Source organism: Colias eurytheme, chromosome 31, assembly GCF_061535395.1.
Source record: "Colias eurytheme isolate Ceu_HAF_F1 chromosome 31, ilColEury1 Martin Lab GWU primary, whole genome shotgun sequence".
Classification (NCBI taxonomy): Eukaryota; Metazoa; Arthropoda; class Insecta; order Lepidoptera; family Pieridae; genus Colias; species Colias eurytheme.
The window spans coordinates 552,788-576,663 of record NC_143010.1 but is presented as its reverse complement, the minus strand read 5'-3'; the positions used below and the strand labels follow the sequence as shown (position 1 = coordinate 576,663).

Genomic DNA, 23,876 nt, shown 5'->3' with positions numbered 1-23,876 from the left:
ATAAGTCCACAAAGGCATAAGGACTTGTTTATACAAGAGTAATTTGTTTTGCTTTGAAAGTGTAGAATGCTTGCCAATTAGCCAGTACATAGCCTTATAGCGAAGCTCTAGCTCCTCGCGTTTCTTTTTGACATGAGCCTTCCAGCGAAGCTTTGCGTCTAGAGTCATACCCAGGTATTTCGCTGTATTTTGATAAGGTATTACATGATTATTTATGTATACCGGATGATAATTTGGCTTTTTATTTGTGAAGTCTATGTGAATAGATTTAGACTCTGAGTTTTACTCTCCATTTTTTCGTCCAGTCAAAGATCGTATTAACATGGAATCTATATGAAATACACAGATCTACTATGAAAAGATGAAATATAACTATTGTCTGTGGTTAGATACACAGATAATGGCCACTTCAAAGCAATGCAGTCGAGTATTCATTCGTTTAAGTTTTGATGAAATGGTAAAGTATTCCTTAAAAAATAAAATCGATCGAAAATGGATTTGAAATTCAGTAAATAATATTTTTTTGTTGCGTCTTAAATATTTTATTTAAAATTTTTGCTTGGCAAGTGGCAACACCACAGTATTACTTTACTCTATGGGCAACACAATAATTTGTCGTTCAAAATAATTGTTTACAAAAATGAGTGTAGTTGTAAATAAATGAAAAATTATTAATAAAATCATTTTCTTGTCTAGTGCAGTAATTATGAATTTAACATAGAACGTAAAAGTAAGTTTAAATTTGAAGTTTCTTTGCTTATTGGAATTACTTAACAGCAGCCATCTTTAGCCCAGATTATTTTTAACATTGCGTATTTTTGTTTATTTCTGACACGTAAAATTAAGATTTTTACAAGAGTATAATACAATTTATGTATTTTGTGGATATAAGCGATTGTGTACTTTTAAGTGTTACGAACATAGATATGTGAATCGATTATGTAAGTAGGTGTTCCCCAGGGAACTCGTTTAGGACCAAACCTCTTTCTACTTTACGTTAATGACTATGCGATGCAATATTTATTCTATAAATTGAACATGTTAGTATTTGGTTAGCTTTAAAAGCGATAAATTGTTTTTTAATGTTATCTTATTGCTCGTACATATAATTTTCTATATAAATTTTAAATTTAAAAATATCTAATACATAGGTACTCAAATTAAAAATGTTATCATTAGTTTTGGATAAAGCTGTTTTGGTATATTGTTATCATATTATTTTTAACTATTTTGTTGTTATAGTTAGAAATTACTTAAAATTTCAGATATCATTAAAAATGGCGAAAGTAAATAATAAGAAGAGAGCTAAAGATCCCAAGCCAAAGCGGTTCCCATGTACAGAATGTGGAAAGGTAAGTTATTGTTGTTTCTTTAATAGGATTTATAAAATTTAGTCTCTGAGTAACAATGTTACACTTTTTGACTTAAATCTTCATTGTGTTGTATTATCTGCTGAATAAGATATGCACCTCATATCTAAAAGTTTATTTATTTATGACATTTTATTGTACAAGTACCAGTAATAAAAAAAACATAATTTAACATGAAAACATGAATATGGTAAGTGCACAAAAGACGGCCTTAATGCTTAAAGCAATCTCTTTTAGGCAACCATAAAAAAGTTGTGTAACTATAGAATATAGGCTTATAGATTTTATTCTACAATGTGTTAATTTCTCATTATTAAATCTATACTAATATTATAAAGCTGAATAGTTTGTTTGTTTGTTTGTTTGAACGCGCTAATCTCAGGAACTACTAGATACTAGATAGCCCATTTATCGAGGAAGGTTATAGGCTATATATCATCACGCTAAGACCAACAGGAGCGGAGCAATGCGGGTGAAACCGCGGGGAACAGCTAGTACTGAATAAAAAAATATTAGCTTGTCTAAATATAATTATACTATTATCTATCTCTGCACCCAATTTTATAGATATCCATTCAGCTGAAAAATCATATTTCTTACAAACTTTCGCATTTTAAATTGGTATCTGAATTGTTTGGTATCTGAAAGTAACAAACAAATCCATAAACTAACAAACATTTGTATTTATATTATAAACTAGCTTATCGCCCGCGGTTTCGCTCGCTTTGTCTAAAACCTAATAAATTATATACTAAAACCTTCCTCTTGAATATCCTATTCCTCTATGTATTAAGAAAACCGCATCAAAATCCGTTGCCTAGTTAAAGATTTAAGCATACAAAGGGACATAGGGACAGAGAAAGCGACTTTGTTTTATACTATGTAGTGATTATTTCATATTCTTCCTTCCAGAAATTCTCAGAAAAAGGCAGTCTACACCATCACCTCCAACTACACTCTGACGATCGTCCCTTCACATGTGAAATATGTAACGGCACGTTCAAAACCAATAAGTACCTTATGAAACATATTAAGAGGGTTCATAATGCTCCAACTGACCATGAGTGTGATTTTTGTGGCAAGAAATTCCATTATAAAAGCTTGATGGAAAAACATAGGGTTGTGCATACTGGTAAGTGTAAATGGTTTTTACCGACTTGAAAAAGTGAGGTTAATGGTTTCACTGTTTCTTGTGACTTGGAAAATGAGTTTGTGTGATTGTTTATTATTTATCACAGTTTTTTAGCTACCAGACGAATTGTGAAGTTATTTTTAACTTTGAATCTACTTCATAAAAAAATTTTATGAAATTTTTTTACTATTTATTTATGGTCATTTTTTTAGATTTTTTTATTTTCAGATGAAAAGCCGTACAAATGTAAATGGTGCAAGAAAGGTTTCAATTCTGGATATAGTCTATCTACACACATATTGATTCATACCAGTAAGTTTATATTCATTTAAATAAATCTATTTTTTTTTCATGCTTTACAGAGGTGAATGTTATCCTACTAATTGTACACAGCTGAAGTTTGTTTGCATGCGCTTATCTCAGAAACTACGGGTCCGATTTGAAAAATTATTTCCCTGTTAGATAGCCTATTTATCGAGGACAGCTATCTTCTTAATACTATGTATTATAAAAACGAAAGTTTGTAAATATGGATGTATGGATGTTTGTTACTCTTTCACGTAAAAACTACTGAACCGATTACAATGAAATTTAGCACACATATAGAGGGTAACTTGGATTAACACATAGGATAGGTTTTATCCCGGAAATCCCACGGGAACGGGAACTATGCGGGTTTTCCTTTGAAAACGTGGACGGAAATCTAGTAGGCTATATAATATCATCACGCTAAGACCAATAGGAGCGGAGCAATGCGGACAAAACCGCGGGGCACAGATAGTTTTTTATAGTATAAAGCAAATTCGCTTTCCGCTGTCTGTTTGTCTGTATGCTTATCTTTAAAATTTTGATGGGGTTTTTTTAATAGATAAATGGTTCTCGAAGTAGGTTTGAATAAGTATATCATTTGTTAAGTTTTCTACAAAGCGGGTGAAGCCGCGCGCGGAGCTAGTTGTTAATAATCCTCCTACAGGGCTAGTTTTTATAGAAAAATATTTTTGTTAATCATACCAGCCCCCCTAGTCAAGTGGCTTTCTGTTAGCGTAGCGTTCAATAGAATAGACTACGAATGTATGAGATTGACGTAACCTGTAGATACGTTTATCTACAGCCTACGTCAATCTCATACATTCGTAGTCTATTCTATTGAACGCTACGCTAACAGAAAGCCACTTGACTAGGGGGGCAGCTTGAATAAAAATAATAATTTTGGTAATATATATTATAAAAAAACTTTATTAAACAACACTATAACTATTGGACAATAATTCTATTCAAATATTTATATTGATTCTTATCTATCAGGCATTTAGAAGGTTCTACGCATTGGCCGGAATTTTCCACGTATCTGAAACAAATAATACAGATTTAAATAAATTTCTAAGATACAATTAATATTACGTCATCAAAATAAGAATAGGAATGACTTAGCGACATATTGTGATGTCATAGCTGTTAATTCGAAGCAATAGACAATATAAGTTGGGTATTTTTATACAAAAAGTCTGACAAAGTACATGTACATATATGCAAAAATATTTATTGTTTTCCAAGTAAATAGATTTTTTCTTATATTCATAATTAATTTGTGTGAGGTTTCGATTTTCTAAGATTTTCAAGTGAACCCCTGGAACCAGTCCAGCGTTGAGAGTAAAATGTCAATCGCTTCATGGCATGTCACGTCATAGAGTAAGGCGACGATTTTGGTATCTTTGAATCTTGCAAAGAAGTTTCACTTCTGCCACGTGTGCTCGGAACACATGTTCTTTTTTTCACTTTTTTTATTACAAAAAAAAAACTTTCAACTACCCTCCATAAATTAAATAATATTAACAATTATCCTCACCCAGGCTTACAAAAACACCCCGGTACGCTGATACTCAAACAATTCCTTGGTTTCAAAGTGATCACATATTTATTGTCGTGATTGGTATGTACGCGTACAGCTTTTCGTAAATATTTAAGTAATTTGTTGACGTCGTACATGTTATGTGCGTGTGTGTTGTTCGTGAATAGCTTGCTTAGTATCACCTGAAAAAAAAAAATGTAACATTTTCGAATAATTTACTAGACAGGTAGGATATTAAAAGGACAAAATAAATAAATATAGTTTATCAAACTAAATTCGCTTTGTGAAGGGAAACTTATGTGTGTACTATCGCCTTGATGTTTTGTTACAAGAATGTAAGTATGAAATGTATGAAGTATATGAAAAAAAAAGTATATGAATATATGAAGCAGATATTTTACATTAGAAACTTTAGCTTATTGTTAAGCTTGAGCTTATTGCTAATGTCCTACAGTTCTCCTTCGTGCTTTGAGATACAATTTTAAATATTAACAGCCCCACATTACGTCATTAACTTTATCTATACTTCTATACTTAATATTATAAAGAGGAAAGGTTTGTATGTATGTGTGTATGTATGTATGTATGGTTTTCACGCATAAACTACTGGACCGATTTTGATGAAATTTGGCACAGATAATCTTTAGACCCTGAGAAAGAACATAGGCTACTTTTTATTGCGAAATATGTACCACGGGCGAAGCCGGGGCGGACCACTAGTATTAAATAACTTTGTAATTTCTTACGCACCTCAGTCATTTCTTCAGTAAACTTGAACGTCGATTTAGCGTATTTGTTCAAAATATTCGTCATTATATTAACAAATTCGTTATCCACATTGAATTTCCTAGAACAATTCAAATTCCCGCCAATATTGTCTATGTCATGACAGTCCGCCATCTTGAATACCGCCATTACGTGTTTAATCAAATCGATAGCTTCAATAGTGTTGTCGTAATTGTATTTTTTATAATCGTAATCCATTTTTCGAGAAATATGCTTGTAATTCTCGTGTCCGTAATCAGAATATAATGGATCTTGTGTTGGTTTCTTTAATTTTCCTCTGTTTATAATGATTTCATTTAATTCGTTTATGTTCTGATTGACGGATAGCTCTTGGAATACTATCTTTTTGTAGTCCATTATTTTTAATCTGTAAACATGTATGTTACTTGAATCAACCAATATTACTATTTAAATAAATTAGCTCCCATCCGCGTCTTCGCTGGCGTAGTCAAAGCTAATACCCATGATAATGAAATTTTACACCGCGGTAAAACCACAGTATAAATATTTAACAGTACAATAACTACATAAAAACGTCCGAAACGACTCTATCACAAAAACTTTAGCATCAAAGAGTATCCTAAACACGTTATTTTTAAAATATCATGAACATAGCAGTCATATTATACGCTTTCGCCAAAACTATCCTACTATTTTCTCGGAAAAGCGAACGTCATATATTCGATCAGCTGTTTTGTATAAAAGAGTACCAAACACCTATACAAACTCTTCATCTTAATTATGAGTACATATTCACCTGTGTATAGCATTTAGTACGCTCTGACATAAAACTGGGCAGGAGTAACCGTACGGTTTCCACGGTGTAGCGTTTAGATCCTCACAATATACTCTGGCTTCTGAAAAAAGTATGTTTTTGTCTTTCTAAGTATGCAACAGTATCTTTGAATACGATTTTCACAAACGTTGAAAAGCATTTATCCAACCATCAAAGAACTAAGCACCGTTTCAAGAAATGCTTTCGATTAATAACTCCGTCACATTTGATCAACCTTAGCTACGATATCATAGACATCTAGTGAAGTCCCATGTCCCCTAGTGGGGTAAGGGGCAGATACATCTGTTTCACTGATCGATTTTCTTTTGAGGACAAGTAGGTGATCAGCCTTCTGTCTCCTGCCAGACCGAGATATTATTTTTTCGTCTCCACCGGGAATCGAACCCAGGACCCCTCGGTGTTGCGCTCACGCGTCAACCACTGTACCAAGGAGGCGGTTATAGATAGACATTTAGAGGTCCGCGCCACGCCGGCGTGCCGCCGCCGAGAGACCCCGGCGCGCCGCCGCCGCCGCCGGGTCACAGAAAAATTGGCGCCGAGTTCAAATTTTGCGCGCGAACCATCCACCAACCACCAACCAACGCACGCGTTGTTGTCTACAACACGGCAACGTCGCATCGATATAGTAAACAATGTCTACTATATCGATGCCAGATGTTTTACTACAAAAGCTAGCCAAAAAACACTCCAATAGATTTATTGATGAGGATGACGACGTCGCTCAAGAGTGTTGGAGATATTTGGTTGGCTACGGCTAACCCTTCAGATTTAGGAGATGTAGAGGACAACATTCTTAAGTTCTGGGAACAAAAAAAGTTGTTTTTCCTTGGCTTGCCGGATTAGCGCGATCGCTTCTATCTATCTCAGCTACAAGCACGCCAAATGAAAGGGTTTTTTCTGTAGCTGGGCTAGTCTTAACTGCGAAGAGATCGCGTCTAAATCCTGCAAAAGTTAACAAAATTATTTTTATCCATGATAATTATAAACATGATTTGTTACAAATCAGTAACATTCATTGCTATGCAGACGACAGTACGAGGGATGCTCTTTATCCCGGCCGTGCAAACACCTCAAAGAAAAGCCTCAAAGAGAGTCGAAACAAACTTGTGTCTGAAGTCGAGTCGAGTCTCCAAGAAGTCTCGGATTGGGGCGAACTTAATCTTGTCGAGTTCAATCCCCTAAAGACACAGGTTTGCGCGTTCACCGCTAAAAAGACCCCATTTGTCGTAGAACATCGGTTTAAGAGTACTCCCCTTAGTATATCACTGAAAATCGGAATCCTCGGAGTTAAAATCTCGAGTGACGTTCAATTCCGCAGTCATTTGGAAAAAGCTTGGTGTGCTCAGTAGATCGAGACAGTACTTCAAGCCGGCCGGCCCACCGACTTCAGCTGTACAAGGCTCAGGTGCGACCGCATATGGAGTACTGTTCTCATCTATGGGCCGGAGCCCCACAGTATCAACTCCTTCCTCTTGACCGCATCCAACGTCGAGCAGCTCGAATTGTCGATGACCGTAGGCTTTCCGATAGGCTCGATCCTCTGTCAGTGCGAAGAGACGTTGCGTCTCTCTGTATACTGTACAGAATCTACTATGGGGAGTGCTCTGAGGAATTGTTCCACCTATTACCAGCCGCACAGTTCCACCACCGGACGCCAGCGTACGGTGAAACTATGGAACGATTTGCCACCTGCGGTGTTCCCGAACAACTACGACATTGGGGCCTTCAAGAAAAGAGCTTATTTGTCCATAAAAGGCCGGCAAAGCACCTGTAACACTAGAAGTGTTACAGGTGTTTATGGGCGGTGGTGACCACTTAACATCAGGTGGCCCTGCTCCTTTGCTTGCTCTGACATAACATTGCCAATAAAATTATTGGCAATGTTTATAATTATCATGTTCATCACTAAATAGTTAAGCTACTTGATTTTAATAAAAATATTAAAGAGAGATTTTTCTACTGCCCGCCCACCCCCTAATTACTTTAAAAATAACTAGCCCACGCCGGCGACGCCGCGCCGCGCCGGGTGCCGCACCCGGCGCGCCGCCGCTGGGCTTTTGGACTGCGGCGCGGACCTCTAATAGACATACATACACGTAAAATTTTGTATCGTCAAATTATACGAAAGTAGTTTCTAAATACTAAATAGTTGAATAAAAAGTAATAAAGTTAATACCAGTTACAAATATTAATCCATAGAACACTATAAAATAAATAAACATTATTATACGCACACACGATTATAGCTTAAGTCATATTAGTAAGTAAACAAGGAGTAATTGAAAACATAATTATAAAAGTGTATATGTCTGTCTGTGTTAGTACATACTACATCATTTATAAGCCTTTGCATGAATTTAAATTGAAGTAAAAATGTTTGAAAAGATATATCTTCTTCTTATATATAAAATTCTCGTGTCACAATGTTAGTCTGCATACTCCTCCGAAACGGGTGGACCGATTCTCATGAAATTTTCTGTGCATATCGGGTAAGTCTGAGAATCGGCCAACATCTATTTTTCATATGTACCACGGGCGAAGCCGGGGCGGACCGCTAGTAGATATTATATAAATAACATTTTAAATAACTTATACGACATACGTGCAAAAATATCTACTTGTATGTGTGCGTGCGTGCGTGTGCGTGCGAGTGCGTGCGTGTGTATGTACGTACATACAGATGCGTGTGTACTATAATGTTTTATACATTTAAATGTATAAATGTTACCGAATATTATAATAATTAAGCATCAGAAACCCCATAAATCATCTATCTATAGTTATAAACATTAATTCAATCAGAAAATGGTTACAGTAAAATATTTTGTTTCCTTATAATAAACAGCAAAATCCACCTGCAATGCCTAGTGTAGCTATCAAACTAAATTGACCATAACAAAAACACGTTTTAATAGCAATTAGTTATTAATTACATCATGTTTTTGATTTTCGTCACGGCTGACGCTGTTACTGGTGTGTGAGCTAACAAACATACAGAACAATATCTATATGAAATTATATATATAATACTGGCTATGCCGCGCGGTTTCGTCTGCGGGCATAAGCAAGTACCTCTATAGATTATGTGTAATTCTGGAACATAAGTTTTTGCGTGAAGGGGTAGCAAACATACGTACGACGTTCGTTATCTATACTTCTATAGAGGTACTAATATTATAAAGAGGAAAGGTTTGTAATTATGTAAGTATGTATGTGTGGTTTTCATAAACAAGAACAAGCATAAACTACTGGACCGATTTCAAAAATTCTTTCACCATTAGAAAGCTGCATCTTCACTGAGCAACATAGGCTATATTGCATTTTCAAAAAAATTAGAGATCCTTAACAGAAATGCAATAATGTAACCCAAGGTGTAAAAAATTCCTTAATAAAAATTCTGTCATCGCGTGCGCTGCGGAATCTATTGAAGATTGAACAAAAAAATGTTCTACGGTATTATAGAATGGATCAATATCTACAAGAAAGTCCGCGATACCATATGTCCATCTTCAGTAGTTATGTTACTACAACAACTTTTTTACGTTTTCAAAGTAAATAGAAGTGCCGACAGTAATCAAACCATGTTATCCATACACATATATTAATCCTTATCCCATTAAATGATGTTTTATATAAGACTGTTTCAATACCAGCAAAATACTTTTTAAATTAAAAAAAAGACGGGTTGCACTCCGGGAGTGCCGGCAGAAGTGAAAACTTGATTATTAACGTTGAGCAATGAGCATGTTTGATATCTTTTTCGATCAGGTCACGTGTCCTGACGCGAATTTAAGATTTTATACCCAACGCCGCTAAAGAAGTTTTCACTTCAAAAATTGGATATTCCATTCAAAAGATATAACGAATTTTTAAAAAATTAAAGTGTCAATAGTAGGAATGTATGTATCCCATAGAAATCTAAATAACAAGACACTAGAAGTCGTAAGCGTGCGTGACCTTGTCGCCACTCAGGTGATTTGCACAACACCAGTGCATTCGTCACTGTTCAGTTGCTCTGGAGACGTATGAGTGTATACATGGTGTGTTTCAGCAATTCCCATTGCGGAAATTCTTCCACAAGTTGTAATTATACTTATAAAGGAATAATATTTCATCGGAAAATATTTTTTTTTAGAAATAATGCCGTTTTTCCTTAAAATTATAGAATATTTACAAGTATTACGAGCGTCACCATAGTAATCGAAATAACAATGAATGACACAGTCGACCATTCTTATTATCACGTTTGTTCGTATTGGAGCAAAAAGTCTCATATACTTAGGGATGTTATTCTAAAATAAACCGTAAATTCGTGCGTTAGGATACATATTCAAAAGCTTAATTTAATAGATAAGTTAGTTTTCACTAAAATCAAGCTGTCCAATAAAAGGCATAGTTTACTTGTGTGTACTGTTTAGCTTTCGGTTTGAATGTGTTGATTTTGGCGACAGCGGTTTTCATACGAATTATGACATTTTAGCACTTCTATGTGTCTTGTTATTTAGATTTCTATGATGTATACTGTTTAATACAATGAGCAGGCGTAGTGCGGGACGGGGTGAAGGTGATTTTCATATGATTAAAAATTAAACCTGTAGTCCGACCTATATGTAGACTTTTCACTGTCACGATATCGCTATCTATGCGGGTGAAACCGCAGGGCATTGCTAGTAATCTTAATACTATTATAAAGGCGAAAGTTTGTAAGGATGTATGGATGTATGGATGTTTGTTACTCTTTCACGTAAAAACTACTGAACCGATTACAATGAAATTTAGCACACATATAGAGGGTAACTTGGATTAACACATAGGATAGGTTTTATCCCGGAAATCCCACGGGAACGGGATGCGGGTTTTCCTTTGAAAACGCGGGCGAAGCCGCGGGAGGAAATCTAGTATAATAAAATGGTAGAAAAGTTATGTCTGTACAATGAAAATATGTAAAAAAATTGCAGGTATTTTCGTTTCTGAACCCACAACTGTAGTTAACAAATTTTGCTTTCCATGTGATTTGAGCTTTTTTTTTCATTGAACTTTACATGTGATTTGAGCTTTTTTTTTCATTGAGCTTTACATGTGATTTGAGCTTTTTGTTTCATTGAGCTTTCGATATAATTTGAGCTTTTTGTTAAATTGAGCTTTCGATATCATTTGAGCTTTTTGTTTCATTGAGCTTTCCATGTGATTTGAGCTTTTTTTTTTCATTGAGCTTTACATGTGATTTGAGCTTTCGATATCATTTGAGCTTTTTGTTAAATTGAGCTTTCGATATCATTTGAGCTTTTTGTTTCATTGAGCTTTCCATGTGATTTGAGCTTTTTTTTTCATTGAGCTTTACATGTGATTTGAGCTTTTTGTTTCATTGAGCTTTTTGTTAAATTGAGCTTTCGATATCATTTGAGCTTTCCATGTGATTTGAGCTTTTTGTTGAATTGAGCTTTCCATGTGATTTGAGCTTTTTGTTGAATTGAGCTGTCCATGTAATTTGAGCTTTTTCGTGAATTGAGCTTTCCATGTGATTTGAGCTTTTTGTTAAATTAAGCTTTCGATATCATTTGAGCTTTTTGTTAAATTGAGCTTTCGATATCATTTGAGCTTTTTGTTAAATTGAGCTTTCCATGTGATTTGAGCTTTTTTTTTCATTGAGCTTTACATGTGATTTGAGCTTTTTGTTTCATTGAGCTTTCGATATCATTTGAGCTTTCCATGAGATTTGAGCTTTTTGTTGAATTGAGCTTTCCATGTGATTTGAGCTTTTTGTTGAATTGAGCTGTCCTTGTGATTTGAGCTTTTTCGTGAATTGAGCTTTCCATGTGATTTGAGCTTTTTGTTAAATTAAGCTTTCGATATCATTAGAGCTTTTTGTTAAATTGAGCTTTCGATATCATTTGAGCTTTTTGTTAAATTGAGCTTTCCATGTGATTTGAGCTTTTTGTTTCATTGAGCTTTCCATGTGATTTGAGCTTTTTGTTGAATTGAGCTTTCCATGTGATTTGAGCTTTTTGTTAAATTAAGCTTTCGATATCATTAGAGCTTTTTGTTAAATTGAGCTTTCGATATCATTTGAGCTTTTTGTTTCATTGAGCTTTCCATGTGATTTGAGCTTTTTGTTTCATTGAGCTTTCCATGTGATTTGAGCTTTTTGTTTCATTGAGCTTTCCATGTGATTTGAGCTTTTTGTTTTTGGTTGAAAGTTTGTGAAAGTAGAGGGGGATGATATAAATTGGGGCCTTATTCCCGATAGGATAGCCACACCCTGCATATTTTGAACTCTACTCAAGAGTCAAAGGCCACAGTCCTGGCCTTTGGCAAAACACTTAGCTTAGCTTTTGATACTGTGGTCCCATGCAATGTGTGCACGGTTACGGCCCAACTTAAATGATGTCACAGAATACATAATATGTAGTAGTTAAACGCTACAGAACGGACACTCTCCGCCTCCCGCCAAAATTAAACACTTACTTCACCCCGCACGATCAGTCTAAAAATGGTCCGCATTTTTCTGCAAGGACGATACGCAATGAAGATTGACAACATTAATCAAATTGACTTAAAGTAATTTATTATTTTGGATTTGTGATTATCGTTTTTTAGAGCAGGCTCCAAGGAGATGTTCGTTTGCAAAAATAGCGGACCTAAATCTGACTTCTGATATATATTGTATAGATCCCAGACATCCTATAGACAGATGTTGCCAACCAGTTTTGTGGTCCCCCTGCCCGCACCCCGGTAATTAAATATGGCATACAAAGAAAAAAATAAAAATTTCCAAAACATGCCGTGTGGGGTATCAAATGAAAGAGCTTATTGAGTAGATCACGAATATATAGCATACTATAATATTTCTTATAATTTCTCTAAGATTTTTTAGAAAATTTACGAATATGCTCAATTTTTGAGTTAACTTTAAACCACTATAGATTGAAAACTCATGAATATATTTTTTAAATAATTTGGAAAATCCAAAAATGCACGCCTCATAATTTTTTTTTAATAAATATTTATTAATTATTATTTTTGTTTATTTAATAACAATTAAACCACATCGAATCAGACCCTGAAAAATGAAAGGGTTCTATTCCTGAGCATACTCAAGCGTAAGAGAAAAAAAAAGACTCGATTAGTAAAGTATTTCGGTCGCTATCGTGTTAACAAGAAAAAGGATCCGCACATACAGACACAGGGACGTCTTTTAAACTGTTTTTTAACTAGTTTAAATAACAAAAATGACATCAAAAATATCATGAACGTTAAGAATAGTGTTTTTTCTTAATATGTGTGTGTATGTATTATCTTACAAGTGCAATGTATGATACATAAAGACATTTTAAGTTTGAAAAATCAGATGTTTTGCGCGAAGTGACAGTAGTACCCACCTCAACGCTTCGCTTATGAGGCGTGCAATTATTATTTTACATAATTAACAATAGTCCATTGTTTACGATTCAATAGTTCGTACAGTGAAATAGTTGCATGGGCGAGTGGGGGATTATCGATTAATTCACTTTAATCCATGTTTTAAAGCCGGTTACCTCTCTTCGAAGATAAAATTGATATACGTCAAATGTTGCCTATTAAATTGGCTCGACTATAACCCTGTGTGTTGTTGTATTAACTCTATGGGTACAAATAAATGTATATTCTTTCTTTCGATTTCAGACTCAAAACCGTTCAAATGTTCCTACTGTGAATACGCATGTCGTGACAGTTCAACACTTCGGAAACACGAAGAGAGACATCGCGGTAAAGTGCCGGTGTTCAAGTGTAAAGTGTGCGATAAACAGTAAGTGTGCTTACCCTTGTAGTACAGGAGACCGTGGGAGCTTGACCTTCGCCGATCTGATAACCAGATGAGACGGTTTTTACACGCTTTATATTAGCTTCACCTGTATGTTTGTATGTTTGTAACCGACTTCTTTGGGCGCGATTTTGACCCACTTTAAGGCCAAGCACGCACCACGATTTTAATTTTTGCGACACGATTTCAAAATCGCGCTGTAGAAAATCGCAGAGAGTACGGTGCGCGCACAGCGATAATTTAATAGTGATCATTACTCACTTCATCATTGATTTCGTACAAGTTGCTTGTCTTTATTTACTACTTCGGAGGATAAGAAAAAAAAAAGAAAATTCGTCAATATTGGACTCATCCTTTTAGTACAGCAGATAGAATTGTCAATGGTTTCTTTTATCAGAAATACAATGAACTTCGGATGTATCCCAAAAAATTCTTTGACTATTAGAGAATGAAAATTCCGCCAAAAGGCCGCCCATTGCGCTTTTTTATTTTTTTTGTTATTGTTGTAACCTTTATGTACTTAGTTATATTTTGTTTCTTGTACAATAAAGTGTTAAATAAATAAATTCAAACTTTTGACAGATTACTGAGTTCATGTTTACCAAACAGTACCTACCTATATAACTACGATGTTTACTGTTGGACAGACGAAACACAAGTGAAGTGCCGGCCGGGCCCGAGTGTGCGATTTTATTATAGCAGTGCGCGCGGTACCATACAATTTCATATTCTGCATTTGATTTTCGCGACAATCGCGTCGCGAGCAGTCGCAGCAAAATGTGACAAATCACAATTTTAAAATCGCTGTGATTATTTAATCGCATGTGCGCGCATTGTCATAGTAACTCATACGTTGTATTTCTGCGATAAAATAATCACGCTGCAGAAAGTCGTGGTGCGCGCTAGCTCTAAACGGCCAGATTTCGTTCAAACTTTGTAGATTTATTGAGGACCGATGACAATACACTAATTTGATAAAATTTTCTATTTTTTAGTTCGGTTTTCTATAAAAAGCGTGTTTTTTAGTTTTTTTAAACTATTATTATTTTAATTATACATACTTTTTTATACCTAGGAGTCACAATTTTTGAGATTAAAAAAATGCATCGACATAATAAGTAGCCATACACAAAAATGAGTGGGCAATATTTTGTGTTAAAAACTATTAGTTGAAATAAAATTCGTTTGCTTAAGGTAAAAAATTAATAATATATAACTATGTTATTGGTATAATATAATAAACATAAAATATAATTTTAGATACACCCGAAAGTCAGTGTTAAAAGTGCATGTAACAGAGGAACACTTCAACATGGATACCAAAAACAAACCCTGCGAGATTTGCGGAAAAATGTTCAGGGATAATACGTCGAGGAATGTTCATGTGGTATGTGTTTTTTAGTATTTATATATTGTTTGTTTGAACGCGCTAATCTCAGGAAGTACTGGTCCGATTTGAAAAATTCTTTCGGTGTTAGATAGCCCATTTATACAGGAAGACTTTCTTAATCCTACTAATATTATAAAGGCGAAAGTTTGTATGGATGTATGGATGTTTGTTACTCTTTCACGTAAAAACTACTGAATGGATTTGAATGAAACTTTACCACAATATAGCTTATACATCAGAATAACACATAGGATAGGTTTTATCCCGGAAATCCCACGGGAACGGGAACTATGCGGGTTTTCTTTTGAAAACGCGGGCGAAGCCGCGGGCGGAAATCTAGTAGGCTATATATCATCACGCTAAGACCAACAGGAGCTTAGCAATGCGGGTGAAACCGCGGAGCACATCTAGTATAATAATACCTAAAATTTGCTATAATATATTATATATGTATATAAAAAATTCTCAATGTTTGACTTTATTATTATACATATTACAGCGTGTAGTCCACAAACAGAGCTATACTGTACAATGCGATGTTTGCGGTATATACATATCTAATAAATATAATCTGATGCAACATCTTCGCACGCACGTGGACTACCGGCCCTATAAGTGTGACTTCGGTGATTGTAAGAAGGCTTTTAAGGATAAGGTAAGTTTAATATTTAGTTTTATAGCATTCAAATGCTTTTAAAAAGATAATTTTTTAAAGAATAGAAAAAACTGATCATGAATTCACGAGGCATCGAACCCGCGTCTTACTTTTGGCAAAAGACGCGGGTTGGAATCCCGCATCGTAATACAATTTTTTCTATTAAAATAGATTGTTTATTTTTACATTTTTTCTGTCTACCCACAAAAAAACTTAATCCTCTACTATCAAAATAATTTAATAGATTCGCCTTTGGTATGATTTTTTGCAGTATATCATCAATATACACTTTTTTTCATCTACCCTAAATTTTTTTTTCGCAGTCTACCCTCAAAAAACACGTTATCCTACATTATCCATCAAAACACTACGAGTGTCACATATGCGGACGACGTTTTTCGCGATTATCTAGATTTAACAGACATAGTAAACAACACGAAGTCAAAGTGAAGAGTGTGGTCTGTGATTACTGCGGTGTGGGGTGAGTTTACCGACTGTGCAAATAGGAATAATGTTTTTTTTTTGCATTAAAATATCGTAATTTTAGATTTTTTTTTTGAAAAATCTCACCTTTTTCTAAAAAATAATAAATTGAGCATTTTCTATTCCAATTTCTTCACGATTTGAAACAATTTGACAAATTCGTTTTGAATTGAAACTTCTTTGGCTCGTTGAGTGTTAAATTTCAATGTTGCGTCATGGCAATACCGTCACGTCATGGAGTAAGGTGACGATAATGGTATCTTTGAATCTTGCTAAAGAAGTTTCACTTTCACTTCTGGCGCGCATGCTCATTTTTTATTGCTTCCTTCACCAACTACGTTAAAATATAAATTTTCTTACATTTTTTCCAGTTTCTACAATAAAAAATATTTAACCAATCACATAACGAAAAAGCACATGTTTAAACAGAAGTATATTTGTGATTTATGTAATTTCTTCACCTATAATAAGCCGAGTATAGTGATGCATATCAAACATGGACACGATTCGGAAACGGTATGATATATTTTGTTTTTATAGTAAACTAGCTTTCCGCCCGCGGCTTCGCCCGCTTTGTCTTAAACATAATAATTTTTAATATAAGTACTAAAATCTTCCTCTTGAATCACTTTATCTATTAAAAAAAACCGCATCAAAATCCGTTGTGTAGTTTTAAAGATTTAAGCATACATAGGGACATAGGGACAGAGAAAGCGACTTTGTTTTATACTAATGTAGTGATAAATTTTTGAAGTGAAACTTCTTTAGGCGCATTGGGAGTAAAATTTCAAGGTAGTAGCAATACCGTCACGTCATAGAAGGTGACGATTTTGGTATCTTAAGAATCTTTCGAAAGAAGTTTCACCTCTGACACGTGTGCTCGGCACACACGCTCTTTTTAATTTAGTGTTTGAAAAAAGGATGATGGAATTTACACATTATGGTTTATAGTCCGGGATACATCGCCCATTTTTGCAAGTGATTACTATCAAGCTAATTTTTCGTGAGTAGCTTTATTTTGATGAGATGCCCAATAATTTCATGTACGAAACTCTCGATTGTGGTAGCTACCAGAGGAAACAAGGATAAAATATTTTGATTTGATGGTTCTCAAATATTAATTACTAACTGAATGTTTTTTTTTTTGTTCAATCTCAAGATAATTATCTAAATTATTCGAAAAAATATTTGTCCTACAAAATCTATGGTTTTATCAAAGACCCCCTTTCCAATTTGTATCGATAACGAAGTCATCATAAATGATTACTAACCAGCTGATTTTTTTATTTTCACTTATTTAATACTTAAATAATTCAACAGACATATTGTCCTACAAATTGCGTTATAAATATTTGAGAACCGTCAAATCAAAAACTTTTATCCTTGTTACCTCTGTAAGCTACCACAATGGAGAGTTTCGTACATGAAATTATTGGGCATCTCATCAAAATAAAGCTACTCACGAAAAATTATCTTGATAGTAATCACTTGCAAAAATGGGCGATGTATCCCGGACTATTATTTTTGTAGATTTTTTTTAAATTAAATGACATGTATTGATGTTTATTAAACATTTTTTAGTGTTTTTTTTTTAATATCTGAAGTAGTTAGTTAAAAATATTATTTATACAAGATGTTTTTTGGGATAATATTACTTAAAAAAAAATGTTTGCACTCGTCTTTTTGAAAACTTATTTTTATATGTATAATTTTTATTGCAGGACAGAGAGTGTAAAATATGCCATAAAACGTATAAGAGACATATTTACTTGAAATCACATTATTGGAACACGCATTGTATTAAATATAAACTAACAAGAAGACGGTAAGATATTTTATATTTATATTTTAACACGCTTAGCTTCACCTGTATGTTTGTAACCGACTCCTTAAGACTCGATTTTGATCAATTGAAGGGACAGATTTAATTCAAACATTGTAATCTATTAATCGGTGACAATAAAATAATTTGATGAGATTATCTTATTGAAGCATTACATAATTAATTGACAAAAAATTGTTATGTAACAAAAATACAGATATTTATTGAGAAATGAAATACCTAACTACATAATCTATACTAATATTATAAAGAGGAAAGGTTTGTATGTAAGTATGTATGTATGGTTTTCACGCATAAACTACTGGACCGATTTTGATGAAATTTGGCACAGATAAACTTTAGACCCTGAGAAAGAACATAGGCTACCTTTTATTGCGAAATATGTACCACGGGCGAAGCCGGGGTGGACCGCTAGTATATTATATTTTGTTCAATATTTTTCAGTGTATTAAAGAAGAAAGTGGAAGTAAAAGAAGAGAACGAAGCAAATGATAAAGAAGTACCAAAAATAAAAGAAGAAGTCGAAAGCGGTAAGATACTTATAATTTTTCATCTTAATGCGTCCGTTTAAAAACACATTAAAAAAGATTCAAGTTCTTTGAAACAAACCTCATAAGAAATCTGTCGTTGAAAATCTTATCGAAAGAAACTAACCTTCATTTTTAATATTTATTCTGTTATTTATTAATAAAAAAAAATATGTAAGTATACCTATGTATTTATTTGTTTTTATTACCATTTTACCATTTCTAGGTTCAGACGTTGAAATATCTAAATGTCTCGATTCGACTGGAAATATAGAAGTACAAGTTGAACGTAAAATGGACGATTTCTATGTGAAAGAAGTCGTTATGAGAACACAGGCTTGTAAGTCGATTTTATATACTAGCGGTTCGCCCGTGGTACATATTTACGTTTTCACTACATAAGAACCATCCTCGTACTTCAAGGGATATAATAAAAAAAGAATTATCGAAATCGGTCCACCCGTTCACGCGTGATGCCGTTACCAAGGGAAACGGGTTTCATTTTTATATACAGGGTGTCCCACTGTTGGCATACTAAGCTCAAAGGAGGTTATAGTTTTGCATACGCTGAGTACGTAAAAAATACTTATAAAATTCCAGACGCATTTTTTCTCAAATAGATGAATTCTGAAAACTTTATGTGTACACCCATAACAAGCAACCGACATATCATATTATCATCAAATTCGAATCAGCCATTTCTAGATAACAGAGTAACAAACATGCAAATTTTAATAAAATTTTCAGCTAAAAAACCAGATCCCACAATAGACGCGGCAGTGGAGAGAAATCTTCAAAAGGAATTGAAAAGGATTTTGACAAAATCTCGAAGAGAGAAAGAGATAAAAGAGTTGGAGCGAGTGAGACGGATGTATAATAAGAGAATGCAGAAGTTGATTACTAAAGGTAAAACTTTAAAGTGAAACATCTTTAGACGCGTTAAGAGTAAAATTTCAAGGTTGCGTCATGGCAATACCGTCACATCATGGTAAGGCGACGATCTTGGTATCTTTGAATCTTGCCAATGAAGTTTCACTTCTGACACGTGTATTTTTATAGAAATGTATTTTTAACTAAAAAATAAAATGAAATGAAATGAAAATGAAGCTTTACTTTTTTATAAAGTTTATTTCACGTTCGAAGCATTAAAAATTAATTCAATAAAGCTTTCAAACGAAGTATAATTAAAAATTATTTAGGCTTGAGCTTTATTTTATTTAATAATTTTGATTTTTTTTCAGTTCCCAAACCATTAACTGTACCAAAACCAACGAATGAAATAAAAATCGATAATATATATGAGAAAGATGAAACTGGGAAGCTTAAATTCAATGTACATCAGTGCTATGTGTGTTTTAAGGTAAGATTATATTTAACTAGATTTCCGCCCGCGGCTTCGCCCGCATTTGCAAAGGAAAACCCGCATAGTTCCCGTTCCCGTGGGATTTCCGGGATAAAAACTATCCTATGTGTTAATCCAAGTTACCCTCTATATGTGTGCTAAATTTCATTGTAATCGGTTCAGTAGTTTTTACGTGAAAGAGTAACAAACATCCATACATCCTTACAAACTTTCGCCTTTATAATATACTAGCGACCCGCCCCGGCTTCGCACGGGTGCAATGCTGATACTAACACTACAGAAAAATTGTGAACGTTGTATAGGTATAAAAAAAATTTGGAAAATCCAAAAGTGCACGCCTCATAATTTTTTTTTAATAAATATTTATTAATTATTATTTTTGTTTATTTAATAACAATTAAACCACATCGAATCAGACCCTGAAAAATGAAAGGGTCCTATTCCTGAGCATACTCAAGCGTAAGAGAAAAAGAAAGACTCGATTAGTAAAGTATTTCGGTCGCTATCGTGTTAACAAGAAAAAGGATCCGCACATACAGACACACGGACGTCCAAGACAGAACTTTTTTAAACTGTTTTTTAACTAGTTTAAATAACAAAAATGACATCAAAAATATCATGAACGTTAAAAATAGTGTTTTTTCTTAATATGTGTGTGTATGTATTATCTTACAAGTGCAATGTATGATACATAAAGACATTTTAAGTTTGAAAAATCAGATGTTTTGCGCGAAGTGACAGTAGTACCCACCTCAACGCTTCGCTTATGAGGCGTGCAATATAGCGGCCCGCTCCGGCCTCCGGCATCGCACGGGTATAAAATACATAGCCGGGCGGCCGCAAACGCTACGTCCTGCAATTTTTAAATCTGTAATATCTTCGAAAATATTCACTTAAATCATACGGTGTAAAGGGCCATATAGATCTATATTAAATGAACAATGTATCCATGGTATTTAATTGGTTAAGGATTAATGCTGTATTGGTTAAAATCGCTTCGAAAATTAGCCATTATTTGTCGTAAAACGTAAATGACAAAAAAAAGTTATTGTGGGTTATCCATAAGAGTTAGACATATACCATCGCGGACTTTTCTGTAGACCTTTTCAATGTGTATAATACTTAGTACATTATTTTGATAAAACTCGTAGGGTTCAGCCTGCGTTTGCAATGTAAGCGGAATAAATGTAATTTTTTACGACATCACATTAGAAACCTCAAAAATAACAGTACTTCTCCACTACTTGATGGATCTTATTATACATATAAACCTTCCTCTTGAATCACTCTATCTATTAAAAAAAACCGCATCAAAATCCGTTGCGTAGTTTCAAAGATTTAAGCGTACAAAGGGACATAGGGACATAGGGACATAGGGACAGGGAAAGCGACTTTGTTTTATACTATGTAGTGATATATTAGATATATTAGATTTTGACAATTATGTATTTTTTACGTACTTCCAGATTTTTTGTAAGTATTGAGAAGTTTAAGAAATGGGTTAGATTTATTAATTTTGGTTTAATTGTAAAAAATAATGCATACCTACGTCGAAAATTTAAGTTATTGTGAATAAGTTTTTCGTAAACGAATGACACCACGATTTAACGTTAAGTTTATTCCGCAAATAAATAAATAATTCATCCTAAAATAACTTCTTTAACAAAGTAAATAATTACATTTTAAACAAATATTATTTATAATATCCTTAATACATACTTGTAAATAATGTAATAATATGAATTTACAGCTATACGAAACGAAAGAAGCCCTCCTCGATCACTGTCAAGAACATTTCGACCTCTGCAACTCAACTATACTAAGAAAATGTCCGCTATGTGACTACGTATGCAAGACAAATATGCGAAGACATCTTCTTGAAAAACACAAAATAAATACCAAACTACACACTGGCCATATAAAAGACAGAAAAAATAACAATAACGGCTCCAGATTTTATTTCGACATAAAAAACAAAATTATCGATACCATGGATGTCATCCCTAGTGTCAAACACCTTAATAAACAGGCGTATGTCAATCTTGATAGAAAAAACCGCGAAATAAAAGATAAAATGGTCACAAAAACGAAGTTAGTTAAAAAAGGCAAAGAGTGGATAGTAGAAAAAGAAACGATAAATGTCGATAAATATTTAATACCGAAAATTAGTGATGTGACCAGTGTATTAAAAACCGGTAGCGACGATTATTGCGGGCGCATGAAAAGATTGAGTGACGTCACTAAGAAAAATGGCGGCAAAATGATGTTCCCGTGTGATAAATGTGAGAAAATATGTCAGACTCTAAGCGCTTTAAAATTACATTACCGACGTCACGATCCAAATAAAAAACCTTTTAAACCTAAAATGTGGAAACATAAGCTAAAATTGATCGAAAATAAAAAAAGTAAAAATACCGTTACTAATACCGGTATCTATACCGCTACCGATACCGGTATTGCTACATCCGTTAATCCAAACCGTTATTTAGATCCTAAACCCATAGTAAATAAACATAAATGCGATCCGGAGTTAAAAAAATTCTACGAAACAAACATAAAAGGTGGAGATATAGAATTTTGGCAGTTTTTGAAAATATACAACAAAATGACCAGAGAGAATATAGAGGATTTCTCAGATTTAGAAAAAAGAACCGATTTCGGCTTTCACATAGACAATAGACTTAATAAAACAGCTAAAGATATTAAAAAGGTAAGGAAAAGAATTCGCGGGAACGTCAAAGTTAGAAAAATTTTGATTAGCAGAAAAGAGTATTTGAAAAGAAATGAAATTAAAACGCAAATGAGGCAAAGAATTGAGAGTTCAGTGCAATAATAATTTTATTAAATTGATAACTCTGTAGTTAGTAAAAGACTTTTAATATAGATAAATTAAAAATATTACTAGCTCCTTATATGTACTTTCATGACTTGACAAAGTTATTTGGCATTTAAAAAATACAAACATTTATGGCCGGTTTATTTAGGTTTTGTCACATCATATCATCACATTTTCCTAATATTCGAATATTCTTCTTCTCATCTAGTTAGTTAGATAGATAAAAAAGCAATAAATATACCTAACACTAGTTATTTAAGAAATGATATTATTCACTAGTTATTTAATAAATAATAATATACATATTTAAGTTATTTATGCATAATATAAACTGTAATATTATATGTAGTTAGATAATGTGGTACTAAACTAGGCTCCCATTTTTTATGTAAGTACATACTTTATACCCAAGCCGTCTTATAAAAAATACTTGGTTTAAACCCGGACTTTAATGTCATGGTTTAACTTACTATAAAGGTTTAAATTTGTCCCTGTCAAATTGTCTATGGTTTAACGCTAAAGCGTCTTTTGATATAAGACTTTTTACTCTGACACTTTAACATGATTTAGCCCGTTTTTGTAGTGAGTCCATGCTTTGAAATAAGACGGAAGATGTTTTTTTAAGTTATAAATATTGTACACTTTGAATGGTAATACGAAAGGAAGGTAATTGCCCGACTCGTGCGAGCGAGATGTAATATTTATTTTTATGCGTAAGCGGTAAGAGTGAAAGAGAGCAGCTCATAGACTGTCGTTGCCCGTTTAAAATACAATTTGTTGGTGTATAATCTATGTATAATTGGTACGTTATTTATTATAACTTAATAAAATGGGTATAATTTTCACAATAAATAGCCAATGATTTGATATGAAATAGGCGCGTATTTTATTTTTTATTTCTATTTTTTCTAACACAGCATTTCTATACTCTAACAGAAAATGCTCTATTTTAGTTTTATTATTCTCCTTAAGAAATATTGAGTTAATATTTAAGTTCCTTAATTTATTGTCATAACTTTTTGTTAACTTATTATAAGCATGATGT

The 23,876-nt window shown here is 33.6% G+C and overlaps 2 protein-coding genes across 2 annotated transcripts; one reads left to right on the top strand and one right to left on the bottom strand.

The window, feature by feature from the left end:
• The first annotated feature begins 612 nt into the window (after positions 1-612).
• On the top strand, positions 613-23,126 carry LOC149895322 (uncharacterized). The gene is made up of 15 exons (XM_090119103.1): positions 613-730; positions 1,266-1,352; positions 2,283-2,502; positions 2,731-2,814; positions 13,596-13,719; positions 14,995-15,121; positions 15,624-15,779; positions 16,103-16,260; positions 16,634-16,778; positions 17,984-18,087; positions 18,550-18,635; positions 18,859-18,972; positions 19,380-19,538; positions 19,874-19,992; positions 21,746-23,126. Exons 2-15 carry the CDS (start codon positions 1,278-1,280, stop codon positions 22,826-22,828), a joined length of 2,754 nt encoding a protein of 917 aa, XP_089975229.1. The 5' UTR covers positions 613-730; positions 1,266-1,277; the 3' UTR covers positions 22,829-23,126.
• On the bottom strand, positions 3,757-8,159 carry LOC149895323 (uncharacterized). Its single transcript, XM_090118731.1, has 5 exons — positions 8,110-8,159; positions 5,895-5,994; positions 5,102-5,504; positions 4,349-4,533; positions 3,757-3,850 (listed from the first exon to the last, which is right to left on the bottom strand). Exons 1-5 carry the CDS (start codon positions 8,153-8,155, stop codon positions 3,757-3,759), a joined length of 828 nt encoding a protein of 275 aa, XP_089974857.1. The 5' UTR covers positions 8,156-8,159.
• Positions 23,127-23,876: the final 750 nt, after the last annotated feature.